Source organism: Thamnophis elegans, chromosome 16, assembly GCF_009769535.1.
Source record: "Thamnophis elegans isolate rThaEle1 chromosome 16, rThaEle1.pri, whole genome shotgun sequence".
Taxonomy (NCBI): Eukaryota; Metazoa; Chordata; class Lepidosauria; order Squamata; family Colubridae; genus Thamnophis; species Thamnophis elegans.
In genome coordinates this window covers 21,970,156-21,992,646 of record NC_045556.1, presented here as the reverse complement: position 1 = coordinate 21,992,646, position 22,491 = coordinate 21,970,156, and the positions used below count along the sequence as shown (strand labels likewise).

Genomic DNA, 22,491 nt, shown 5'->3' with positions numbered 1-22,491 from the left:
CACACAGAGTACATTGTGACTGCAAGATTAGAAGGGATCCCTAGACTCTAAGCCACTCATGAGTTGATTGCAAAAATCTCTGTCTCTGCAAGATACTCACAAGGAGCGCATGTGGGCAAACTCATAATCTCTCTCTACTTTTTCTGGAGAGATGAAGGCAGCCAGAAGTCGCCTTCTGGTTGCTGATCTCTGCTGCTCCTTTGAGGATGTCCTGCTCATCCTGTCATCCTCTAAAGCAGGGGTGGGAAACTTGATTTCACCGCGGGCCGCATCAGGTTTGTGTTTGGCTGGGATGGATGTGACCAGAGTGGGTGTGGTCAGCATGATGTCACTTGTGTTGGGGGGCACCTATGGTGGCCCAAGTGCGAAAATGGGCTCTTGAGTGGCCTCCAACAACCTTCTGCCAGTGAAAAGAGGCTCTTGAGCTCCGTTTTCTGCTGGGATGGCCTCCTGCAGCCTTCTGCCAGTGAAAACAGAGCTCGAGAGGGCCGTGCATAGCCCTCCCAAGCTCCGCTTTCACTGACAGAGGCACTTTGGGCCAGTCCTTTGCGATTTTCAGCCCCCCCCCCCCCCCGGGCCAGATCTAAGCACCCCCCAGGCTGGATCCGGCTCTCAGGCCTTGACACCCCTGATCTAAAGCGTCTCTCCGAAATCTTACCCCTCCTCTATCAGGACAAATATCTTGCACGAGCCCTGCAGAAAGGGGAAGATTTGGATTTCAGACTAAACTGTTAGAACTTTGGATGTTTGCGTCTACCTTCTCTGAAGGCTCCACATTTCCAGAAGAGGTGTCAGACAGATCAAATGGCACATCTCAAAAGGAAACTAAAGTGATGTGTTTCTCAGCCACAACTATGTTATTTTCTTTAAACAATAACTTATTGTAGAAATAAAATTAGCAACATTGGACAGTAACCTGTAGAGTTTGATTGAGGGACTGGCAGATGGTAAACATAGAGCTGTGATGGCAAACCTATGGCACGTGGGCCGGAATGCCACATGGAGCCATCTCTCCGGGCACACGAGCCATCGCCCGTTGCTCTTCCGGGTTCTGGTGCACTGGGCAGCTGGTCTTCATGCATGCGGGAGCACCGGAAAACGTTAAGAGCAGCTGCCCAGAGCACATTTGCGCATCGGGAAGATGATCTACCTGTTTCCGGCACATATGCACACCAGCCACCTGGTCTTCCGGTTTCTGGCATGCATGAAGACCAAGTGGCCGGTGCGCATGGACAAGCCAGAAACCAGATGATTATCTTCCCGGCGCGTGAATGTGCACCAGGGAATTGCTCTTCTGGGATCAAAGCTACTTAAGCTGATCTGAAATAAATGAGGTTTTTTGGCACCCACAAACTTCTGAAGGCAACCTGCTTCACTGGTTAATTGTTAGGAAATCTTAGTTCCAGGTGGATCTCTCCTTGTTTAATGTTCATCCACTGACAGTCATTATGGATGAACCAGTAGGCAGCTTCAACAACAGATACCATATTTTTCGGAGTATAAGACGCACCTTTTTCCCCTCAAAAAAGAGGCTGAAAATCTGGGTGCATCTTATACTGAATACAGCATTTTTTTGCCTCCCAAACCCCGCCCCTTCATCAAAATGGCCGTGCATAGTCTTTAGGAGCTTTGCAGAATGCTCCTGGGGGCTGGGGAGGGCAGAAATGAGCGAAAAAGGGGCCGTCTTTTGCTCAATTCCCCCCCCCCCAGGAGCACGCTGCAAGGCTCCTAAAGGCTATTCATGCCCTTTTCTTGGGGAAAAAAACAGGCCAATTTTTGCGAAAAACAGGCTGTTTTTGAGAAGTCTGCAGAGTGCAAAAACTTTTTTTTTTTAATTTGCCTCTTCAAAACCTTGGTGTGTTTTGGGAGGAGGAGCTGACGTTGCAATGACATGACGTGCGATCTTGGAGCTCCAAGATTAGATACTAATTTCTAATATCCAAGATACTAATTTCCTGAGAGTAAGGACAATTAATAAGTGGAACAGCTTGCCTCCAGAAGTTGAGAATGCCCCAACACTAGAAGTTTCTTTAAAAAGATGTTGGATAGCCCTTTGTCTGAAACGGTATAGGGTTTCCTGCCTAGGCAGGAGTTTGGACTAGAAGACCTCCAAGGTTCCTTCCAACTCTGCTATTGTATTGTATTGAATTGTATTCTGCTCTTTGCCTAGTCGCCCCTACCCTTGGATGGACCTTCAGGGGTAATCTCTAACCTGATTGGAGGCTCTTCTGTGCTTGTGTCCTCCGAGCTGCAGGGGGCCGCCATCTTGGGCCACGTGGGGCCGCCATCTTGGGCCATGCGGGGGCTCTCCTCCCCCTTCTTTTCAAATGGCTCTGTGGGGCAAATACAATAGCCCTGCCCTCAGGACTTTGAAAAAATGGCTTGTGCAACTAAGAGCTGCCGCTCTCACCTGTGGCCTCCTGCTGTTAACAGCAGATCATTGAGAGTCTTCTTGCCCCCCCCCCCTGCACTGTTTTCCTTTCTCGTCCTTAAAGGAGAAGTTTTTCCTTAAAGGGAAGACCTTCTTTAAAGGGGAAGCCTCAGCAATTATCTGAGCCTCGTTGCCCTGTCTGGGCTTCTCCGGCTAGTCAGGCACTCAGAAAAGGATTGACTAGCGCTTGCATAAATCGTGATAGCAAGGTTGCCGGAACACAGGATGACAAAGCCAAAGGGAATCCTCACCTGGAGGGAGGGGTCCCCTTCTGCAGCCATGCCAGATGAAGAGAAACCTGGTAATCATTCCTCAGGTTCCTGCTGCTGGCCTTGTGACAGATGCCTCTGCCTTTCATACTTGGAGGTAGGCTTTGGGGGGGGGGGATTGATCCACAGCCTGCCTCTTTAGCCCCCTTGATGGAGATATGCCTCCTTTTGGCCTTTGCTTGCCTCCCCCGTCCTTGGCTAATGCCGCTGCGATGGTCTCTAATCTTTTTAAGGGCTCCTCCATGCCTCTGGTGGTTGCTGCTGCAGGGCTGAGAGCTCGGCTCCTACCGGCCTCCTCTGAGCTGCTGGGGGCTGCCATTTTGGCCACATGGTTTCAAAAATGGCCCCGGCTCCAAATTCAAAAAGCTCCTCTTTGCTGGAGCACATGGAAATGGCTTGTGCCTTTGTAGGCTGCCAAGCGGCTTGCTGGGGGCTCTCTCTCTCGCCTCCCCCTGCCTCCCGCAGCTCTTTCTGAGCCTCTCCGGCTCTCACCTTGTTCTCTGGTGATCGCTACCAGCGCAGGCCCTCCGGGGCGTTTTAATCAGCCACGGCTCACCGCTCGACTCTTGTGGGAAGCTCTCCCGCTGGAGTGCTCTGGCGCTGCTGGAGCCTCCGTGAGAGGGCTTGCCTTTGGAAGGCTTGTGCCCTTTGTCTCCTGCTTGCCCAGCAGATTTCTTTTCTGAGTGATGCTTGTCTCACTCAGAGGCCTGGGCAGCGTGCTGCCCCTGGGGGGGGGGAAGGGGGGGCTGTTGGCAATCCCTCGCAGCTCAGGGAGCTTCCAGCTCGCATGTGGCTGCTGCGGTAGGGAGACAATTGAATTTTTTCTTTTCTTCAAATATCTTCAAATTTATCGGAGAGCCAGGATGGCAAACCGTCCAGTTGAGGGACTGAATCGATAACTGGGTGATGCCTGTGGACCAAGGGCATATACCAAGAGCTTATCTGACTCAGTCCAATCAACGAGAGGATAAGGTCAACAATCCTGGATACTCCTCCCCTCACTATGGAGAAATACGGTACTTTTCCTCATCCCACCTCCAATCTTTAGCCTTCCAAGTCATGAGTGTTGAGATTATAAGTCCATAAGAACATATTGCATATAAGTGACTTTAGCCTTTTGGTTTTCAAACGACTGTAACTCCCAGCAGAGCTGGCTGGAGAATTCTGGGAGTTGAAGTCCACATGTCTTAAAGTTGCCAAGTTTGGGGGCCCCTGGTCTAAAGCAAAAGTTTCTCAACTTGGCCACTTTAAGATGGGCGAACTTGATGGCTAGGGAATTTTGGGCATTGGTCCATACATCCATACATCCTAAAGTGGCAAAGCTTGAGAAATACTGAAGTTCTAGATCAGGTTTTTCCCACATTGGGCAACTTTTAAGACAGGGCACCTCTGGTTCGTTTAATCACTTGTAGCAGGAAAAGCCAATACATTCAACCTAACAAGCTCCAGTAGCACATTTGTTGCACCAAAATTCTGCCATTATTATGGCAATTTCTCTTCCCAATTTGCATGATGGAAATAAAGCTACCTTCCCAGAAAGCAATGTTTCATGGCACATGAGCAAGGTTTTCATTGTTTGAACTTGCTATGTAAACTTTTCTTAAAAGTGCTCCTCGGCTTTCGACCCCAGTTAAGTCCAAAATTTCCACTGCTAAGCAAGATAGTTAAGTGAGCTTTACAATCTTTCTTGCCACAGTTGTTAAGTGAATGAATCACTGTGGTTGTTAAGTTAATAACACAGTTGTTAAGTGAACCTGGCTTCCCCATTAAGTCTGTAGAGAGATTCTCCGTCATCCAAGGTCATGGTTGTCCCAAAGGTGCTTTTTTCACAAGGCCACTGGACTTACTTGTTTTTTCTTTGCTTCTCATCCAAGAAGCTTCTTCAGCTCTGACAGGATGGTGGGGAAATGGAAGGATTTATATTCCTTGCAGACAGCTGGTCATTTGCATCCTTTTAGAGAGTCATTAAGGCCACTTGGAGGATTGTCTGTGTCCTCAGGGTCACCTGAGTAGTTCAAATGGTGCCTGTAGTCTGCAATTTTTTTTTCTGGAAATACATTTCTACTCCCACACCATTCGAAGGGTCTTCATCCCAAATTGTGTAGCTAAAGGTCTGTAGAGATTCTCAGTCATCCAAGTCATGGCTATCCCAAAGGTGCTTTTTTTTTCAGGAGGCAATTGGATTTTCTTGTTTTTTCTTTTGAAGACATTTCACTTCTCATCCAAGAAGCTTCTTCAGCTCTGACAGGATGGTGGGGTGTTGTGGCCCAGCAGGAGCCGTTGGAGCTGCCACCAGACTCCGATAGCGAGGGGTCCTATGAGTTGGCCCTGGAAGATGTGGAGGACCTTGGACAGGGTTCTGACTCTGAGCAGGGCACAGAGAGACTGGTTAGCCACCAGGTGACACCTGAGCCTTGGACCAGTGGGGAGGAGACAAGGGAGAGTGATCCAGAAACCAGCAGTGAGTTCTTCCTGGATGCACGCCATCGAAGAGCTACTCGGTGTCAGGAGCAATTACGCAATTACAGGAGGTAATTGCGCTCAGCTGGTGGTCATTAGGCTCCTCTCGATACTATAAAAAAGACTGCTTGTGACACGCCCCTCTTGCAGAAGTCAACGCATTGGCTTGACTAAAGAGAACGTAACTAACTTGGCAGGCTGAATTGCTGCCAAGATTTGTCTTGAATTGCTGCCAAGGTTTGTCGGACTTGCTGCCAAGGTTCTTATCTGTTTCTTTGCTTGGCTTTCAGCCACCGAGATTGTGGCTTCTTGCTATTAAAAGTACATTCTAGTTAAGCTTGTCTCTGCTTTCGTTACTGGACGGAGGAGGGGGTCAGAACAGTGAGGGAATGGAAGGATTTATATTCCTTGCAGACAATGGCTTCCCCATTGAGTTTGCGTGTCAGAAAGTCGCAAAAGCCGATCACATGCCTCTGGGACACTGCAACAGTCATAAATATGAAACAGTTGCCAAGCATCCGATTCTGATCACATGACCATGCTGCTCCCAAGGTCATAAGTGTGAAACACAGACATTTTTTTCAGTGCCATTGTAACTTTAAACAGTCACTAAACGAATGGCTGCAATCAAGGATTACCTGTATTTGATTAAAGTCATACTGTTTCAATTCTATTTTATGTTTGTAGTCCTTACATTAGTTAAGACTGTTAGGTTATTGTAAGTGTGGATGTTTTAAATGCTGATTGATGATTTTTAAAATTTATGATATTGGTAAAGTATCACGAGGCACCAAGCTACGAAGGAAGAGACATGAGTTCAAGACTTGCCTTAGCATGAAAGCCAGCTGGGAAACTTTGGGCCAGTCCCTCTTTTTCAGCCCAATCCACATGGTGATTATTGCTACGTAGAAAGTATATGGTGTGTGTTTGCTGCCTGATTTGTAATAAATAAATAAAGGCAGGGTGTAAATTAATAACACTCAAGATGTCATGGATATAAATGGAGTGAACGAACGAATACCAGTATTACCAGGGGGTTGTTTGAAATTCAAATGATATTCATGTCATGCAGGCCAAAATGATCTGAAAAATAATATAGGAAAGCACTTAGAGGCATTTCCAATATGTGAGTCAGTATGAGAATAATGTGACAAGGCTAATTATTCTTCCTTGGTCTTGGAAGATGTTAACTATAATCGGCATCATCGGGCAGATGTTCTACACCTGACCTGGAACTGAAAAGGAACTTGAGTTCACTGCGAAGGTGATTCTCCAACTGGGAAGGCCTGATCAAAAGGAAACCCAGTTCTAAATCCTAGGAAATGAGCCCAGTATCTGTTTCCACTTTCCTCACCTTTACTTCTAAAAGAGCTGGCTGCAGAGCTGTGTGCAATACTTCCTTTTCATAATGAAATGCCCGTTATCTCAGCAGACAAGTATGGCCCTTCCCCAGCACATCCTGTCCACTATCAGAAAGCTGAGTAAGCAACCTGGGAAGAATGTACACCGATCCCAAAGGAGGACAGTCCATCAAATGAATTTAGGCAGAAACAACAGGAAGGGAAATGAGGCCAGTGGCAGAATCAGAACCAGGCAACCCACATCGCCTTCCTCTGTGATCTGCACAGATCAGGGTTTGGCATTCCAAAGGTCCAGAGTTTTGTGGGTCAGGGGGAGCATAACTTCTGGGGGTTACGACTATCAACTAAAGGGAGTCTAATCTATTCATGAAATGGCTATCGCAAAACAAGGAGGATGGAAGAGCCCAAGGGAGGATATGTCTATTGCATATCGATTTCATTGAGGGCCATATCAGGGTTGTGTTTCACCTCGGGGGGCCTGGCCAGCTCAATCCCATTCATCGATTGGGATTCATTTTTGGCCGTGACAGCCTCCTGCAGCCCTCTGCCAGTGAAAACGGAGCTCGAATGGGCCGCACACAGCCGACCCAAGCGCCGTTTTCCCTGGCAGGGGGTTGCAGGAGGCTGTCGTGGCCGAAAATGGAGCCCGGGAGGACCGCACATTGCCCTCCTAAGCTCCGTTTTCACAGGCTGCTCCATCACTGTTTCAAAGGCCAGCCAGATCTGACCCACAGGCCTTGAGTTTGACACCCCTGATCTACTGCTACTTGGGAAGAATATATTTTAAAAGGAATCCAACTTACCCTTAAAAATAAATGTACGTTAACTGTAAAAGGTGTGCAATACATTTTAAAAAGAAATCTCAGGTTCCAAAGCTAGCTTTCTCTTTCCAGCCACCCCTCAAAGATGCAAAATAAACCTGCAAGTTCATGCATTTAAAACAAACCTCATTAATATATTAAATCACTAACCTCCAGATTGAAAAGCCTTACCGCTTTGGCAACCACTTCCTCTATTTCAAAGGGCCACAAAAATTGGGGAAGCAAAAACATGTAGATGAAACACCCAAAGAAGAGTTGAAAATTATACTTTTTAAAACCCATAGCCAAGGCAATAATGGCTTATTCTCAGAATGGGAATTTGCTTTTCAAAAAAAGATTTTCTTGAAAGTTAAAAAAAACAAAAAAAAAACAGGGCGAGTAAACTTTTATTTGTCCGAATCAGGAAACTACCATCCCCAACACATTTGGAACAAAAGTCAAGCCACAACCCTGCAAATATCTCTTAACAAACGATTGCAGCAATCATTCGGATAAAAACTATAACAAAGTTAACAGTTTGGATCCTCACATCAAAGGAGTGCTTAGAAGAGCTGGCAACCAAGAGAAAGCTTACTAAGAATTTGATTTTTGCTGTACCCACAAAACTCTAAGAAACAAAGTAAGTACTGGGGCAATAATAACAAGTCACCCTTTGGAGCACTGAAAAACAATACAAATAAAAAGCAAAAGAAATAATAATCCTAAACAATTCTATAATAACAAGACATTCCTGTTACACCTGACAACTTCCTTTGCTGCCAATGCTTTGTGCCACCCTGCCCATCCCTGAGCTGCCTGGCCCTTATTCAACTATTGTGCCTTGCTAGGAAAGACAATTCTGGAGAAAAGGCAATAAACTGGCATATTCAGAATGTAGAACCTTATTATTAGGAGGGTGGGGGAGGAAACACAAATGGGGGAAAAGCCAAAAGGAGGTTTAGAATTTATTAATTTGACTGGTTTACTCCCTTCTTTTCTTTTCTCCACCTGAATCAAATGCCTTTTTTAAAAAACAAGTTTGGCTAGAATTAAGTGAATTGTCTCTGACTAGCAGATTGCCTGCATATTGGTAGAAATAAATGGGGTAAAGATGCTAAAAAAAAATCTGTTCCTAACCATTTTTACACAGCATACTAGGTAATAATTTCCTCCAGGAATTCAACCTTTCTCAGAGGACTTTCTTTAAAATGAGGTCATTTTTTTTTGCACTGCAGAAGAGAAAAGTTGGTCTTGAGTTCAAGGTTCACTTCCAGATTTTTGTTTTTTTACAACGCAAAGGTTCTTTTTTAAAGGCTGGAAATGAGAAAGATGCTGAAATGGATTATTTCGCCCTGGCTAATTGGGGGCAAAAAAAGGGTGAAGCACCCCTCCATCCTACTGGGCCTTCTGACAAGGAAGGGGTCTCAAAGGATCTTCGGGTGGAGAAAAGACCCCCAATGACCCCCCCAAATCCAGCCCCCTCCCAAAACCTATGCAGGTGGGGCACCCATAGCCTCTGCAGCCCCTCCCCATCTGCATCTCCCCCCACCTCTCCAGAAAAGCCAGAACAAGGGAATGAATGAATATGGGGAGAATTCAGATTCTGCCTAGACCAGTGGTGCCCAACGTGTGAACCCACGCCCCACCGGGGGGGGGGTTGATTTTTAATGGGGGGGGCAATCTGAACCTTGTTTAAACCAAGTTAATGGGCTTTTAGGCTTCCTCGCTGAGTAGAGTTCAATTTTTAAGTAACAATTATGTCTGGGGGGGGCAGATCAGGATTTTAGAGATGCTTAGGTGGGGCACGCCCCCCCCAAAAAAAGGTTGGGAACCACAGGCCTAAGATTGGCAGAGCTGGCAAGTAGATGCCGAGACCCTGGCCAGGAAAAAAGGAGAGAATAGAGGGGAGGGGGCTCCCATCAGGGGTTCAAGGAGGAGAGCCCCCCCCTCCCACTCAGGATTGCGCCTAGCAGAGAGAACTGAGGCTGCTTTCACAGTTCATTTCACCCCCACCTCCAATACAGAGACTCCGCTCGGGAAGGGCGATCCCCCCCTCCTTCCTCTGCACAACAGCCCCGCGAGGCAGGACGGGCGGAAAGGTCAAACGGGGCCAAGGTCACGAGGGGCCGCTTCGGACGCCCCCTCCCGTGGGAGACCCCCCTGAGAGAAAGAAAAGGTGGGACCAGGGCGGAGGGTTCCCCCGAGACCCTCGTTTTGCCCGCCCCCCATCCCCCACCGCGACTCAGGCAGGCCGGAGAGGAGCGCCCGCCCCGCCAGGGAGGCTGTCCGCCCGGCTGGAGGCTCCGGTCGGACTTTCCCCCCACAGGGTGGGCGGGGGTCGCGCTTCGGAGCCCACCTTTGAAGAGATAATCGTACTCGTCGTCGCGAGAGCCCCCCATGGCGGTGATGGCGGCCTCTGAGCGAAGAAGGAAGCGCAGGCAGAGCCAAGGGGCCGCTCCCTGCAGCAGCCGCCGCTCCCTCCGCCTCCAGACCAGTGACGCTCCGGTTCCGCCCCCTGACCGGCCTCGCGCGCTCTTCTCTCCGCCCACCGACGACAACTTCCGGGCAATGCTCCAAGTGCTTCTGGGGTTACGCCCTCTGTGGGGGGGGGAGCTCTTCCGGTGCCGAAGGAAGAAAGAAGAGCGCCAGAGAGACGCGGGGGAGAGGGTGTAGCCCCCGACCGCCTCTAGTTTCCGGTTCATTAAGGAAGTGCCGGAAGTGTCACCTGTGAGTCGGAGCCGGAAGTGGGAGGACTCTCTGATTTTGATCTGTCAGGGCAGGGTGGGGGAAAGAGGAGCCTTCCCGCATCTGGCTAGCCACTGAGAGGCAGAACTGCTCTTTGCTGCCCCCCGCTGGTCGGCCGGCTCGTTGCAGCCTTGAATGAGAAAATTGGTGGAACTGGAAAAAAAATAAAAAAATAAAATGAAGGTGGAGGAGAGAGGCGGGGTTTGCAAAGGGGCTAGGCCCCTGAGCATGTACAGAGTGCCGCCTTCTTCCCACCCACCCCCGCCCCTTAGATTTTTTTTCCTTTGAGTCTGGTTGCAATTCGCCCTCGGTGCCACAGAGCATGCGCAGAATTCCTTTTTCTCCCCAAAGGCAGCAGCAGCGTTTTCCCCCCTCCCTTTTTTCCCTCCCCCCCCCCTTCTCCTTTCTGCCCTCTGTGCATGCTCGGTAGTCCTTTAAACCCCCACCCCAAAAGCCCTGCCGCTCTCTTGCTAGGTAGCAAAGGAAACCTCTGCTAGGGCGGCTTTTCTACGGGCTCCTGACGGCCGTGGTGGCGCTGTGGTTCCATGGTGTAATGGTTAGCACTCTGGACTCTGAATCCAGCGATCCGAGTTCAAATCTCGGTGGAACCTGCTCAGCTGTCTTTCTCTTTTCCCCCCCTATCTTCTCCTTTTAATCTTTGGCTGCTTCTTTCCCCGGGAGCTTCCTCCGGAGCCGCTGAGCCTGGATGGGTTTTTTGTTTTTTTCATTTAAAATCGGCGCTTTTCAAATTCGGATGCTTTAACAAGGATGGACTTCAACTCTTAGAATTCCCCCTCCAGCATTCCCAGTGCCCAGGCTGAGCCCCTCCCTTTAGAATAAGGATAGAAGAAGAAGAAGAAATAAGAAGAATATAAAGTAGGAATACGAATATAAGAATAAGAAAGAATAAGAATAAAAGAATGAGAATAAATTGAAAAGAATAAAAATAATAATATAAGAATAAGAATGAAAAAAGAATAAAAGAATATGACTATAAGAATAAAAATAAGAAAAATAATAAGAATATAAGAATAAGTTTAAAAGAATAAAAATAAGAATAAGAAAGAATAAGAATGTAAAAATAAGAATAAAAATAAGAATAAGACTAAAAATACAAATAAGAATAAGAATAAAAATAAGTATAAGAATGTTGAAAAGAATAAGAATAAAAGAATAAGAATAAATTGAAAAGAATAAGAATAAAAATAAGAAAGAATAAGAATGAAAATAAGAATAAAAGAATATGAATATAAGAATAAGTTAAACGGAATAAAAATAAGAAAATAGAATATAATGAAAATAAGAATAAAAAATAAAGAATAAAAATATAAGAATAAGATTATAAGAACTGTAAAAATAAGAATAAATAAAAAATAAGAATATGAGAATAAGAATAAAAAGTAAGAAAGAAAGAATAAGAATATACGAATAAGTATTGAATTCTTTATTGGCCAAGTGTGATTAAACACATAAGAAATTTGTCTCTGGTGCAGAAGCTCTCAGGGTGCCTGCAGTGTGCAGAGTAATCATCATCATCATCATGATATCAAAAATAGAAGGTGGTGGGGAAAAAATGAGAAGGATAATAGCCACACAGCCCTGCTACATGGGTAAATATCCTTAGGGCACTGTGGGAATTAGGTGTTCAACAGAGGGATGGCAGCAGGGGGAAAAAACTCTCCTTGTGTCTAGTTGTCTTGGCGTGCAATGCCCTACAGCGGCATCCCGAAGGGAGAAGTTGGAACAGTTTGTGTCCAGGATGTGTGGGGTCTGTAGATACTTTCTCAGCCCTCTTTCTGAACCGCACAGCTTACAGGCCCTCAATGGAAATCAGGCTGGTTGCAATTGGTTTGTTTTTTTCCCTTCAGTCTTAATTATCCGTGGATAATTATCCCTGTCTTGTTTGGTTGCTGTTCTCTAATTTTGACACGCCCATTTGTAAAATTCTCAGCGCCCCCCCCCCCTCCTCCCAGGTAGGAAGTCTGGGATGGAAAGGAAGTCTTGCCCCAGTGGTGGGTTCTTACCAATGCGCACCGGTTTGGTGTGTAGGAAGTTAGCACATACACACACACACACACCTCCCTTAGAAAAATGAAATATCCTGGGAAATATTGAAATGCCAGAATATTATATTTCCCTAGATCAGAAATGGAGGAACATGTTTTTAGGCAGGAAACAGACTCACTCTTAATAGCCCCTACCTTTGTCAATGGGCTATTAAAAGGCCTGAGTCAGTCTATTCTACATAACAAAGGTCTCCCCCTTCCTCTCCAGAGTGATGGGATTAAGGTATGATAGTATTAGCCCTTTACCCATCTCACCACAGGGCACCTGGGAAGTAAGCGATGCTCAATCAAAGCTGGACTCAAAACACAGCCTACAGAGTTGACCCTGCATGGCCCCATGGGAGTCTGACCACCAATCAGATTTCTTACACAGGAACAGGAAACAGAGAGGTGGGGCCGAACAGAGTATAAAAAAACCCAGCAAGCCCCTTCTTCTCTCTCATCTTCTTCACCCAACATCTGGAAGCATGTGATCCCCCTTTTCTGTTCAGGAGCTCAAGCCATGTCGTCCTGTCCACCATTAAACCATCTTTCCAAGCAGCCTCCATGTCTCCAGTGACTTTTTCCCCACTTGGAACTGAACCCTGAAGGATGTTTCTTGCTACAGTGTCCGAACTGGTAGGGTCGGCATGCTCGCCATGCTCCCGAACCAGTTCCCCGGTCACCACAACATCTTTTTTAAAAAATATTCTGCGCATGCACAGACCTATTTATAGGCAAGTACGCATGCATGCGGAGCGCAGGGGCGAGCAAAGCAAAATCGTGCACGCACCGAACCGGCAGTAATGCCATAAGAAGCCCGCCCCTCTCTTGCCCCTTTCTGCATAAATGATGACAATTGTACACAAAATCCACACACACACACACACCAGTTACTCTGCAGCCCTTTGGATTATTCCCTGCAAAGATTCCCAGCATTTCTCCGGAAGGGCCAATTTCGCTCAGGGAAGCCTCCAAACCAGAACAAAAGACAGATGTTGCAAAAGACATTTTTGACAAATTATTACTGCATCAATGGGATGGCTCAAAAATAATCCTGGATTCCTGGATTTGAATTCCAGGGTCTGCTTCCAAAGAGAGGCAATGGCAAAGGGGAAAAAAAGCGATGGAATAACTTGGTCGGATGAAGGTACAAATATTAAATTGAGGTCTAGGTGGCAGCAGGTAGCCAGGTTTGGCTGATCTTAAAATGCCAGCAGAATCAGAGCTGGTGAGGGTTGTATTTGCAGATGGATCGATCCTGGACTGAAGAGTCGGAGAAAGGTCCCTTGGATGGATCACTTTGTTGGGACAGCTCCCCAGAGATCTCATCTTAAAACTGTTAAGATTCCAAGCATTTTAATGAAGGGTCCTTAGTGCTCTCTGAGCTTGGTTGTTCTTTGTTTTTGCAGAGGTTTTATTAATAGAACAACAGAGTTGGAAGGGACCTTGGAGGTCTTCTAGTCTAACCCCCTTCTCAAGCAGGGGACCCTATACCATTTCAGGCCTCCAGTGATGAAGCACCTACAACTTTTGAAGGCAACTTCTATTCCACTGCGTAATTGTTCTCACTGTTAGGAAGTTTCTCCTAAGAATCTAGATTGATTCTTTCCTTGACTAATTTCCACCCATTGCTTCTTTTTTCTTTTTTTTTCTTTTTTTTACAATTTTCAAATGTTTTATTTTCATTTTTCATTTTCATTTCATACAGTCACATATATACTGTGCATGATTGGGGCCATATAACATTGGGCAATAAACACAGCGATCCTTGTACTCCCCAAAATACAAAACCAATATACCACTTCAACCCTCCATACACCCTTTCTTACTCCCCCCTCCAACTTTCCTTTCTCCCCTCCAACATTCCCCTCTCCTACTTCCCCTCCCCCTCTGTCACTCTTCTCTCCCCCTCCCTTCCATCTCACCCTCCTTCCGATCCTCTCTCCCACCCTCTCTACCTCTCCCTCTTCTTTCCCTCTGCTCCTCGCTTCGGTGTATTTCTACTATCTATCGATATATTCAGCTTCTTATTTTTATACTAAAATTAAAAAAAGCAACAGTATACAAGTGCAATCATGTTACTTTAAAATCTGGCACATACTATATTTCCCCCCTCCCCCCTCCCCCATATGACCCCACCTCCCTTCCCCCCTCCCGACTTCCCAGAGCCCGTACACGGTATAGCTTTTTATCAAACACAATCTAAGATGTATTAAAACCAAGAAAGTTGGGGGAAAAAATAATAAAGAAACAAAAAAAAGGGGGGAAAGAAAAAAGAAAGAGAAGAAAAAAAGTCAGTAAAATCTCTGCGTTAAACTCAGCTTCTTACCATTATACAAACTTTAAGCAGTTTACATTGTTCCTAATCTTAATTGTTTGATTACCTGCAGGATTTCCCCAGAAGTTATTTGTTGATTCAGCTTTTGCCTGTACTCTTCTCTAGCTAGGGGCCTTATCTCTTTATCTAAGTATCTGTCTGTTTCTAAACCCTTAATTTTGTCCCCTTTGTGCCTCCTTCCTCTATAACACAATTTAGATACATTTCAAATTTTTCTTTTGGTATCCTCTTCCAACTCTTTTCGTTTTTACCCTTGTTTCTGTCTATATATATTTTTTGTATTCATCAGTACTACTCTCATATATGCTTTACTTACATCTCCTACAAATTCCCTGAATATACCCTTATTCATATTCAGAACAAAGTATTCAGATAGCAATTTTTAACAATCATTAATATACTTTTCATATCAAAATAAACTCCCATTCGACCTCCAAGACCTTCTTGCCTGCACTACCCTTCCCAATTCCGTCCAGACTGGGTTATGATCCAAGAGAACCCTCGCCGCAATCTTTGTCTTCTTCACCCTAGAAGATAAATCATTAGTGATTTGTATAAAATTCAAAGTTGTCCATCAAGTCTTTTTCCCTTCTAGAATTAGGTCTAATGCGATATATCTTCCAAAGGGATCTGCTTCAGTTCACTCAGCCTTAATGTCTTTTCTTAAGTATACAACTATACCATTTTTCTTTTGCGTAGCAGAAGTCACAAAATATTGACCAAGTTCGAGGTTGAACAGATATTTTGGACCAGTTAATTTAATATGAATTTCTTGCAGACAAGTTATATCGTTCTTGAACTGTTTGAAATAGTAAAATATTTTCTTTCGCTTCTGTAAAGAGTTCAGACATAACTCCTTGATCAATGGCCGATAATTATTGAGGTTGTTGCAATCTGCCTTGTTTTCCCATTCGTCTGGTAGTCGTACGGCTAGGTCCTTGTTCTCTGGTCCCTTGCCCTTCCGGAAGGAGGAAATGGTGCTTTCTGTCTGGTAGTTGTGTGATTTGCTGTTTATCTTGTCCTTCTCGTAATCTTTCTCCAGATCCAGATGATTCAGGGTGTCCCACCTTCAGGGTCTTGTGATAGAAATCTCGGGCTTCCCATACAGAGTTGAGATGATATTTTTGCTTATCAAATCTAATTATAATACCAAATGGCACATCCCATCTATACTGTATCTGACGGTTTCTGAGTTCTTCCACTAGAAAAGCATAATCTCTCCTGGCTCTTAGCATTTGGGGTGGTATTTCTTTCAAGACGATCAAGTCCTGTCCGCCAATTTGTAGCCTGGTATTATAAGACTCTTGTAGTATCACGTTTCTAGACTCTCTTGTAGTAAAATATATAATTACATCTCGAGGAAGTTGTCACTGTTTTGCCGCCCAAGAGTTAATGCGATAAATTTTTTCGATCTGCCAGTCAAAGTTGATCCCCAGTCTTCCCACCAGATGATTAAAGGCCTCTGAGAAAATCTGCTTCAAGTTCTCCTGTTCGTTTTCACGCAGCCCCCTGACTCTTAATGCAAGCTCCATCTGTTTGTAGTGTATCATAACAATTTGTTTTTCTGCGTTTTCAACTTTTTGTTGCATCACTTCAGTTTTGGATGTCAAGTTAGTGTTGGCTTCCTCAAGAACCTCTAGCTTATCTTCCATTCCAGCAACATATTCTGTCAATACAGTTACAAGTCCCACCATATCGTCCTTTGTTTTGGCAATCCTAGTATCAAGCTTATCACATAAGTCTGCATTAAGTTTCTTTATCTCCTTTCTAAATTCTCTAAGAGTCTCAAAAAAAAATTCTTTCATTAATAAATTTCCAGTAGGGGGCGTAGAGGGTGAAAGCTGCAACTTTGTGCCAAGTGCGTGAGGTGTATTCCTAAAAGGACGTCTCCCCGACTTTGATTTTGATGCCATTATTTCTTTTCTTCAAACAATTATTCAATAATTATTCAAACTCTGCTGGCCCGTTATGTAGCTTGCGAGAGAAGAAAGTATTAGGTCCCCTCTTTATTTGTTCTTAGAAGTTTTTCAAAAGGTTTCAGAAAAGAACATTGTAACAAAGCAAGTTTCAAAAGATTAGCATTGTAATGAAACAATTCATATTCATCTCTGTTTAGAATGTCTCTATATTAACAAGGAGGCTTTTACAGCTTTTAAAAGTTGATAAGAAAAAAAAAATCTTGGTAGGTCTTCAGAGAAACAAAACTAATTAGTCAGAGAATGCCATCTGGCTGTTCCTTTTATCTTTCTCTCTGTCGGACAGTTTCTTGTCCTGCCTTCAGGTGGTTTGGAGAATAGCTTGACTCCCTCTTCTTTGGGGCACCCCTTAAATATTGGAAGACTGCTATCATCTCACTCCTACTCCCTCTTTTCACTAGACTAGACATACCCAGTTCCTACAACTAGATAACACCATATTTGCTAGTGATAGGACTAGCACTGATAATGTTACCAGGTTGGGTAATGAATCGTCTGCAAGAAAACAACCAAGCTCAGAGAACAAGAACTCCTCATTCAACCCTGAGCTACCAATGTTCTCCTTTATTGGAAGCACTTTAATCTTTCCCCTGTTTTTTCCAAATTTCTCTCTCTCTCTCTCTCTCTCTCTCTCTCTCTCTCTCTCTCTCTCTCTCATTTTCTGCTCTTATCTTGCCTTGGTTTCCCTTGTTTCCCCCCCCCCCACCTCCCCAGTTATCAACAAGTGTCCAATTACATGCTAGCAATTTGTTTGGGTAACAGTCCCTGTCTTTGCCAGCTGACTAGTTCTGTATTCCTTAGTACAGGGGTCTCCAACCTTGGCAACTTTAAGACTTCTGGACTTCAACTCCCAGAATTCTGAAATTCTGCCCAGTGGTGAAATTCAAATTTTTGTACTACTGGTTCTGTTGATGTGGCTTGATGGGCGTGGCAGGAGAAGGATACTGCAAAATCCCCATTCCCACCCCACTCTGGGGCCAGCCAGAGGTGGTGCTTGCCCGTTCTCCAAACTATTCAAAATTTCCACTACTGGTTCTCCAGAACCTGTCAGAACCGACTGAATTTCACCTCTGCCACTGCCTCAGTGTGACCTTGTAATGGCTGGCGGCTCTCATGGCACCGTCCAATGCTTAGTTTTGATACCTCTCATGTTAACACCCCCCCACACTTATCCCACTCCACAATTGTCCCTCCCCGTTAAACATGGCAGGTTAACATCACACAATACATAATGTAGCATGTTGGCAGTCCTGACCATCCAGCTTAGGCAACCTCTGGATGAATTTTTAGAACACACTAAAAAGCAGCCGAACCACCAATGAGGAGTAAGATTGCTATTCAGAAGATGCCAAACAGGTGACATGACAAAGGATGGTTAGGTGTCCTCTCCCCTGTGGTCACACATCCCTGACACTTTGGAAACCATGGCCCAGGTAGAATTTCCTGTTTTTTTAATGCTACAGGTGTTTTTTTTTAATTGCAGATTGCTTTGGTAAGCATTGGGCTTCCATGCACGGAGGTGGAAGCAAAACCTCATCCTCCTGGCTTTTTTTCCATCTGCTACTAAACCGCTAAAACAAAACAAAACAAAAATCAAACAACAGAGGAAGCTGCTAACTTCATCAGACTTTAAAGGACCCACCAAATCAGACTGAGAGTGTAGGAGGAATAATGTGAGGAAGAGTTTGAAATGTTGGATGTTATGAAGTCACAAGATCCTAGTCCATGTTAAGCCCCGAAAGCTCCTTGATGTCAGACCTGCCTCAACTTGGTCTTCTAAGTAGAAATGATCCTTAACTCCATTTGCTGAGAAAGGTATAGTTTACTAGAAGTCAAGCGAATGAGAGTGGTGAGAGGCCAGAGTTGAGGGTTTGTGCCAAATTTTCCCAGTTAACTTTCCTCCCTTAGTCCCAGTCCCATTGCTTGCCTCTTATTACCAATTACTGCCAACCTGCCTCCCAGTGAGGACCTGAACACTGCACGAGTCAAAAAGAGGGCTGGGAAAATATCTATAGACCCCTCGCATCTTGGACATAAATTGTTTCAACTCCTATCCTCAAAACGATGCTATAGGGCACTGCACACTAAGACAACAAGACACAAGAACAGTTTTCCCCCCAAACGCCATTACTCTGCTAAACAAATAATTCTCTCAACACTGTCAAACTACGGTATTCACTAAGGCTGCATTACTATTACTGTTAGTCTTCTTCTTTTTTATAAACATTTTTTTTGAATAAACACAAACAGACAAAACACCAAAAAAACCACAAAACATCTTCCATTACAAATTGTAGAAAGTGTGTCGATTGGTTACAAAAACTTCCGTGCTTCCCTTCCACAGTCATCACCTACAATTCATATCAAATCATATATTTTAAATCAAATATATTTATATATATATTACTATCATCATACCTCAACCTTCATTTGACTATAATTCTTTTTACGTCCTTTTATATAAAATATTCCAGATTTAAAGCAAAACCACATAATGGGCATTCCATTAACTCTTCCCAATATCATCCAGTAACATTACATCTTTATAACATGTTCTATATAAAAAATTTTGGTTATATTTAATAACAGAGTTTGTAAACCTCCTTTCGTAGTCACCATTTGCAATTTATATCAAATTTCCTCTTATCAAACCAATACATATATATGCATTATTATCATTATCAATCAATTATTTAACTATATCAATTATCACTTCATTTTATACATAATGCTCTAAATTTAACTCAATTTGACTTAATTTTTTATTATAAGCTTTCATTACATCAACCTGTGTCTTTCCAGTAATAGTGCAGTCTTATGGCATTAGTGGCATTAGTATTCTGGTTATTTCCTTAATAGCTTATTGCAACTTCACAACTTATTGCATATTGCATATTTTGCATAAGCTCAAAACCCTTCTTCGATCAGCTTATCTTTGGTTATCACTAGTGCTTCTGACAAAATTTATCTCCTTAGTTCCATCAATTCTTCTCTCTTTTCTTCTTCTATACTTTGAAATCTGGGATAGAGCTCCAGTGCATCTATCTCCCCTTTCCATATTCCACTCTTTCCATTTCCAACCATGCTCAGTTCACAGTCAGTATCAACAATATTCTTGTCTTTGTTTATTTTTCCTTCATTTTTTAGAACTCTGACCTCCACTTTCTTCATTTGATGAACATCCTCAATTTTTCCATCAAATTTTACTGTTCTACGATCTATGTTCTCCAATCTCTTCTCAATTTTCTCTGTTACTTCTAATAATTTTTGAATTTCAAACATAATCTTTTGTAATGTTAAGGTTTCTTTTTCATGTTGCGCCATTCTTCCAACTTGTAAACACTGCGACTCTGGCATTCAAACTGTTTATTAAATTTAAAGCAAGTTCATTTATAATCTTTCAAGGTTCCTCAGCTTGGAGCAAAAAAAACCATCCAATCCTGCATTATAAAAATAAGGTAAAAGATTTTAATCCATAGGTATAAAAAAAAAGAATATAAAAAGTAGTAGAAGAAAAACTAATCCATTCAATTTAAATAATAGGAAACATTTGCAAAAGTTCCATCCGTAAAAGAAAATTTAAAAAAGGATAACACATTGTCTAATGTAGCTTAATTTTGCCGCTTGTTCTCTTCTGTTTTCAAATTTAATTTAGCTTTAATTTTTCTGGGGGTAGTCTCTTTTATAATAATAAGATTTCCTCACCAGATTCACACTTTCTCTTTCTTTTTCCTCCCATTCTGGAGCTGTCCCAACTTCAGCAGCTTCAATGGCTGCATTCTGTCGCCGGCAAAAAGAGATTCTCTTGGATCAATCAGGGACTTTGCAGTGTCCCTGAGATCAGCAGGACGTACTCTTCCCTATCACCATCTCTTTGTGACGGTTTAGGTCCAAAAGGACCGTCCTGCGGTAAAAGTATCCACTGCGATCTTGGAGCTCCAAGATCGCACATCGTGTTGTTGTGACATCAGCTCCTCCTCCCAAGACACACCAAGGTTTTGAAGAGGCAAATTAAAAAAAAACAAACAGTTTTTGCACTCTGCAGACCTCCCAAAAACAGCCAGTTTTTCACAAAAACGGGCCCGGGTTTTTTTTTTAAGGGCATGAATAGCCTTTAGGAGCCTTGCAGAGTGCTCCTAGGGAGTACCCCCCCCCCCCAGAAAATAAGCAGAAAACGGGATGGTTTAGGTCCAAAAAGACCGTCCAGTGGCAAAAGTATCAAGTGCAATCTTGGAGCAGTGGGGCAGCTACCCCCTACACAAGGCTGTAGGAATACTCCACAGATAAGATAAGTTAGACAGAGACAGGAGCTTGAACCAAAGAACGCTTTAAAGGTCACATTGGTAACGAATCTTTGTCTCTGATTGGATAAACTTTGTTTCTATCTGCCTAAAATGTATATAATACTCTGAGCCACTTTTACAGGGGGCGGCTCTTCCTTACACGCATTTGCTTGTATGTTTTGGGTATAGTTTTGTCACCCAACTTTGCTACAGCCATAAATAAAAGCTGATATTTTATGCAAGCCTCGTCTGGAGTCTCCTCTCTCTTGGCCATTTCAGTGGCTCAGGGAAACGGCTGGGACCTTACAATGTTATATATATGCTGGTCTTGTTGTATTCACGTCTTTTTCCGTGTAAGATTGAGATTGTCTTGGCAACGTTTCTCTCTAGACGGCAACTCTGATCACGCTTTACTCGCACAAGCATGAAGCCGAAAACACCAGCCTGAAGATGGCGAGTGAAACCTCGCTGAAGGCTGTGCAGGGGGAGGGGTCAATAGATTGGGCCCTTGAGGGCCTCCTGCTGGGGCAACAGGTACCCAACACCTGGCAACTAAATACAGGTAGTCCTCTACTTACAACAGTTCATTTAGTGACCATTTGGAGTTACAATGGCACTGGAAAAGTGACTTGTGATCATTTTTCACACTTACAACCATTGCAGAATCCCCATAGTCATGTGATCAAAATTCAGACGCTTGGCAACTGGCTCGTATTTACGACGGTCGCAGTGTCCCAGGGTCATATGATCCCTTTTAACGACCTTCTGACCAGCAAAGTCAATTTGGAAGCTGGTTTCATTTAACAACCGTGTGACTTAAACTATCAACGGCAGCCATTTGCTCAACAACTGTGGCAAAAAACAGGGCAAAACTCATTCAACAATCCTCTCGCTTAGCCACAGAAAGCTTGAGCTCAACTGTGGTCATAAGTCGAGGACTGCCAGTATCGAAAGACCTTAATTTCACCCTGAACCACAGCCCAGCAAGGACCATTTTGTGAGGCCATCCTGATCTTCTCCTCACAGCATCCACCGGCAGCTTTGATGTATTTTTAGCTGCTCTCAAGGCAATTTCCCTGCTTCCCTCGCTCACTGTTGCCACATAAGACAAATCTGGGACAATCTGCACAACGTTGGCAGTAGCTCAAGCAAGGCCTGGGCTCTTCCCAGCTCCCACTGGAGACACGTCTGGCTGCTCTGGGCCACACCACACCTCTGTGGCCACTGGACGCTTCCATCCCTGGCAGTCGGTTGCAGCAGAAAACAGATTTTTTGACTTCCAGAGTAGAACTGAAGAAGATTCTTGGATGACAAGTAGAAGGAAGGAAGGAAGGAAGGAAGGAATGAAGGAAGGAAGGAAGGAAGGAAGGAAGGAAGGAGAAGAAGGAGGGTGGGAAGGATAGAAGGAAAGAAGGAGAGGAAGGGAGGAATGGAGGGAAAGAAGGAGGGAGGGAGGGGAAGATGAAAGGAAGGAAGGATGAGAGAGAGGGAGGGTGGAAGGGAAAGAAGGAGGGAGGAATGAAGAAAGAAAAGAGAGGGAGGAAAAAAAGAGGGAGGAAAGGATGGAAGGAAGGAAGGAGGGAACAAAGGAGGGAAAGAGGGAGGGAGGGCGGCAGGAGGAAAATCCAGTTACCTTCTGGAAAAATCCCCTTTAGGACAACCATGACCTGGATGCTTGAGAATGTCCACAGAAGATCATAAAATCAAGTTGGCTTCATTTAATGACTGCAGTGCTTATCAACAGATGTTCTGCTCTCAGTTGTGGCCATAAGCCGAGCAC

At 44.3% G+C, this 22,491-nt stretch overlaps 1 protein-coding gene and 1 non-coding gene across 2 annotated transcripts in view; one reads left to right on the top strand and one right to left on the bottom strand.

Annotated features, from left to right (window-relative positions):
• The window catches only part of RAB11A (RAB11A, member RAS oncogene family), a 37,186-nt gene extending 27,330 nt beyond the window's left edge, over positions 1-9,856 (bottom strand). Inside the window, exon 1 of the mRNA XM_032232764.1 lies at positions 9,678-9,856. Coding sequence (XP_032088655.1) covers positions 9,678-9,720 — 43 coding nt within the window. The 5' untranslated portion in view covers positions 9,721-9,856. The remainder of the gene's footprint in view (positions 1-9,677) is intronic.
• Positions 9,857-10,605: 749 nt separating this feature from the next.
• TRNAQ-CUG lies at positions 10,606-10,677 on the top strand. The gene has a single exon. It is a non-coding gene; the product is annotated as a tRNA-Gln (tRNA).
• Positions 10,678-22,491: the final 11,814 nt, after the last annotated feature.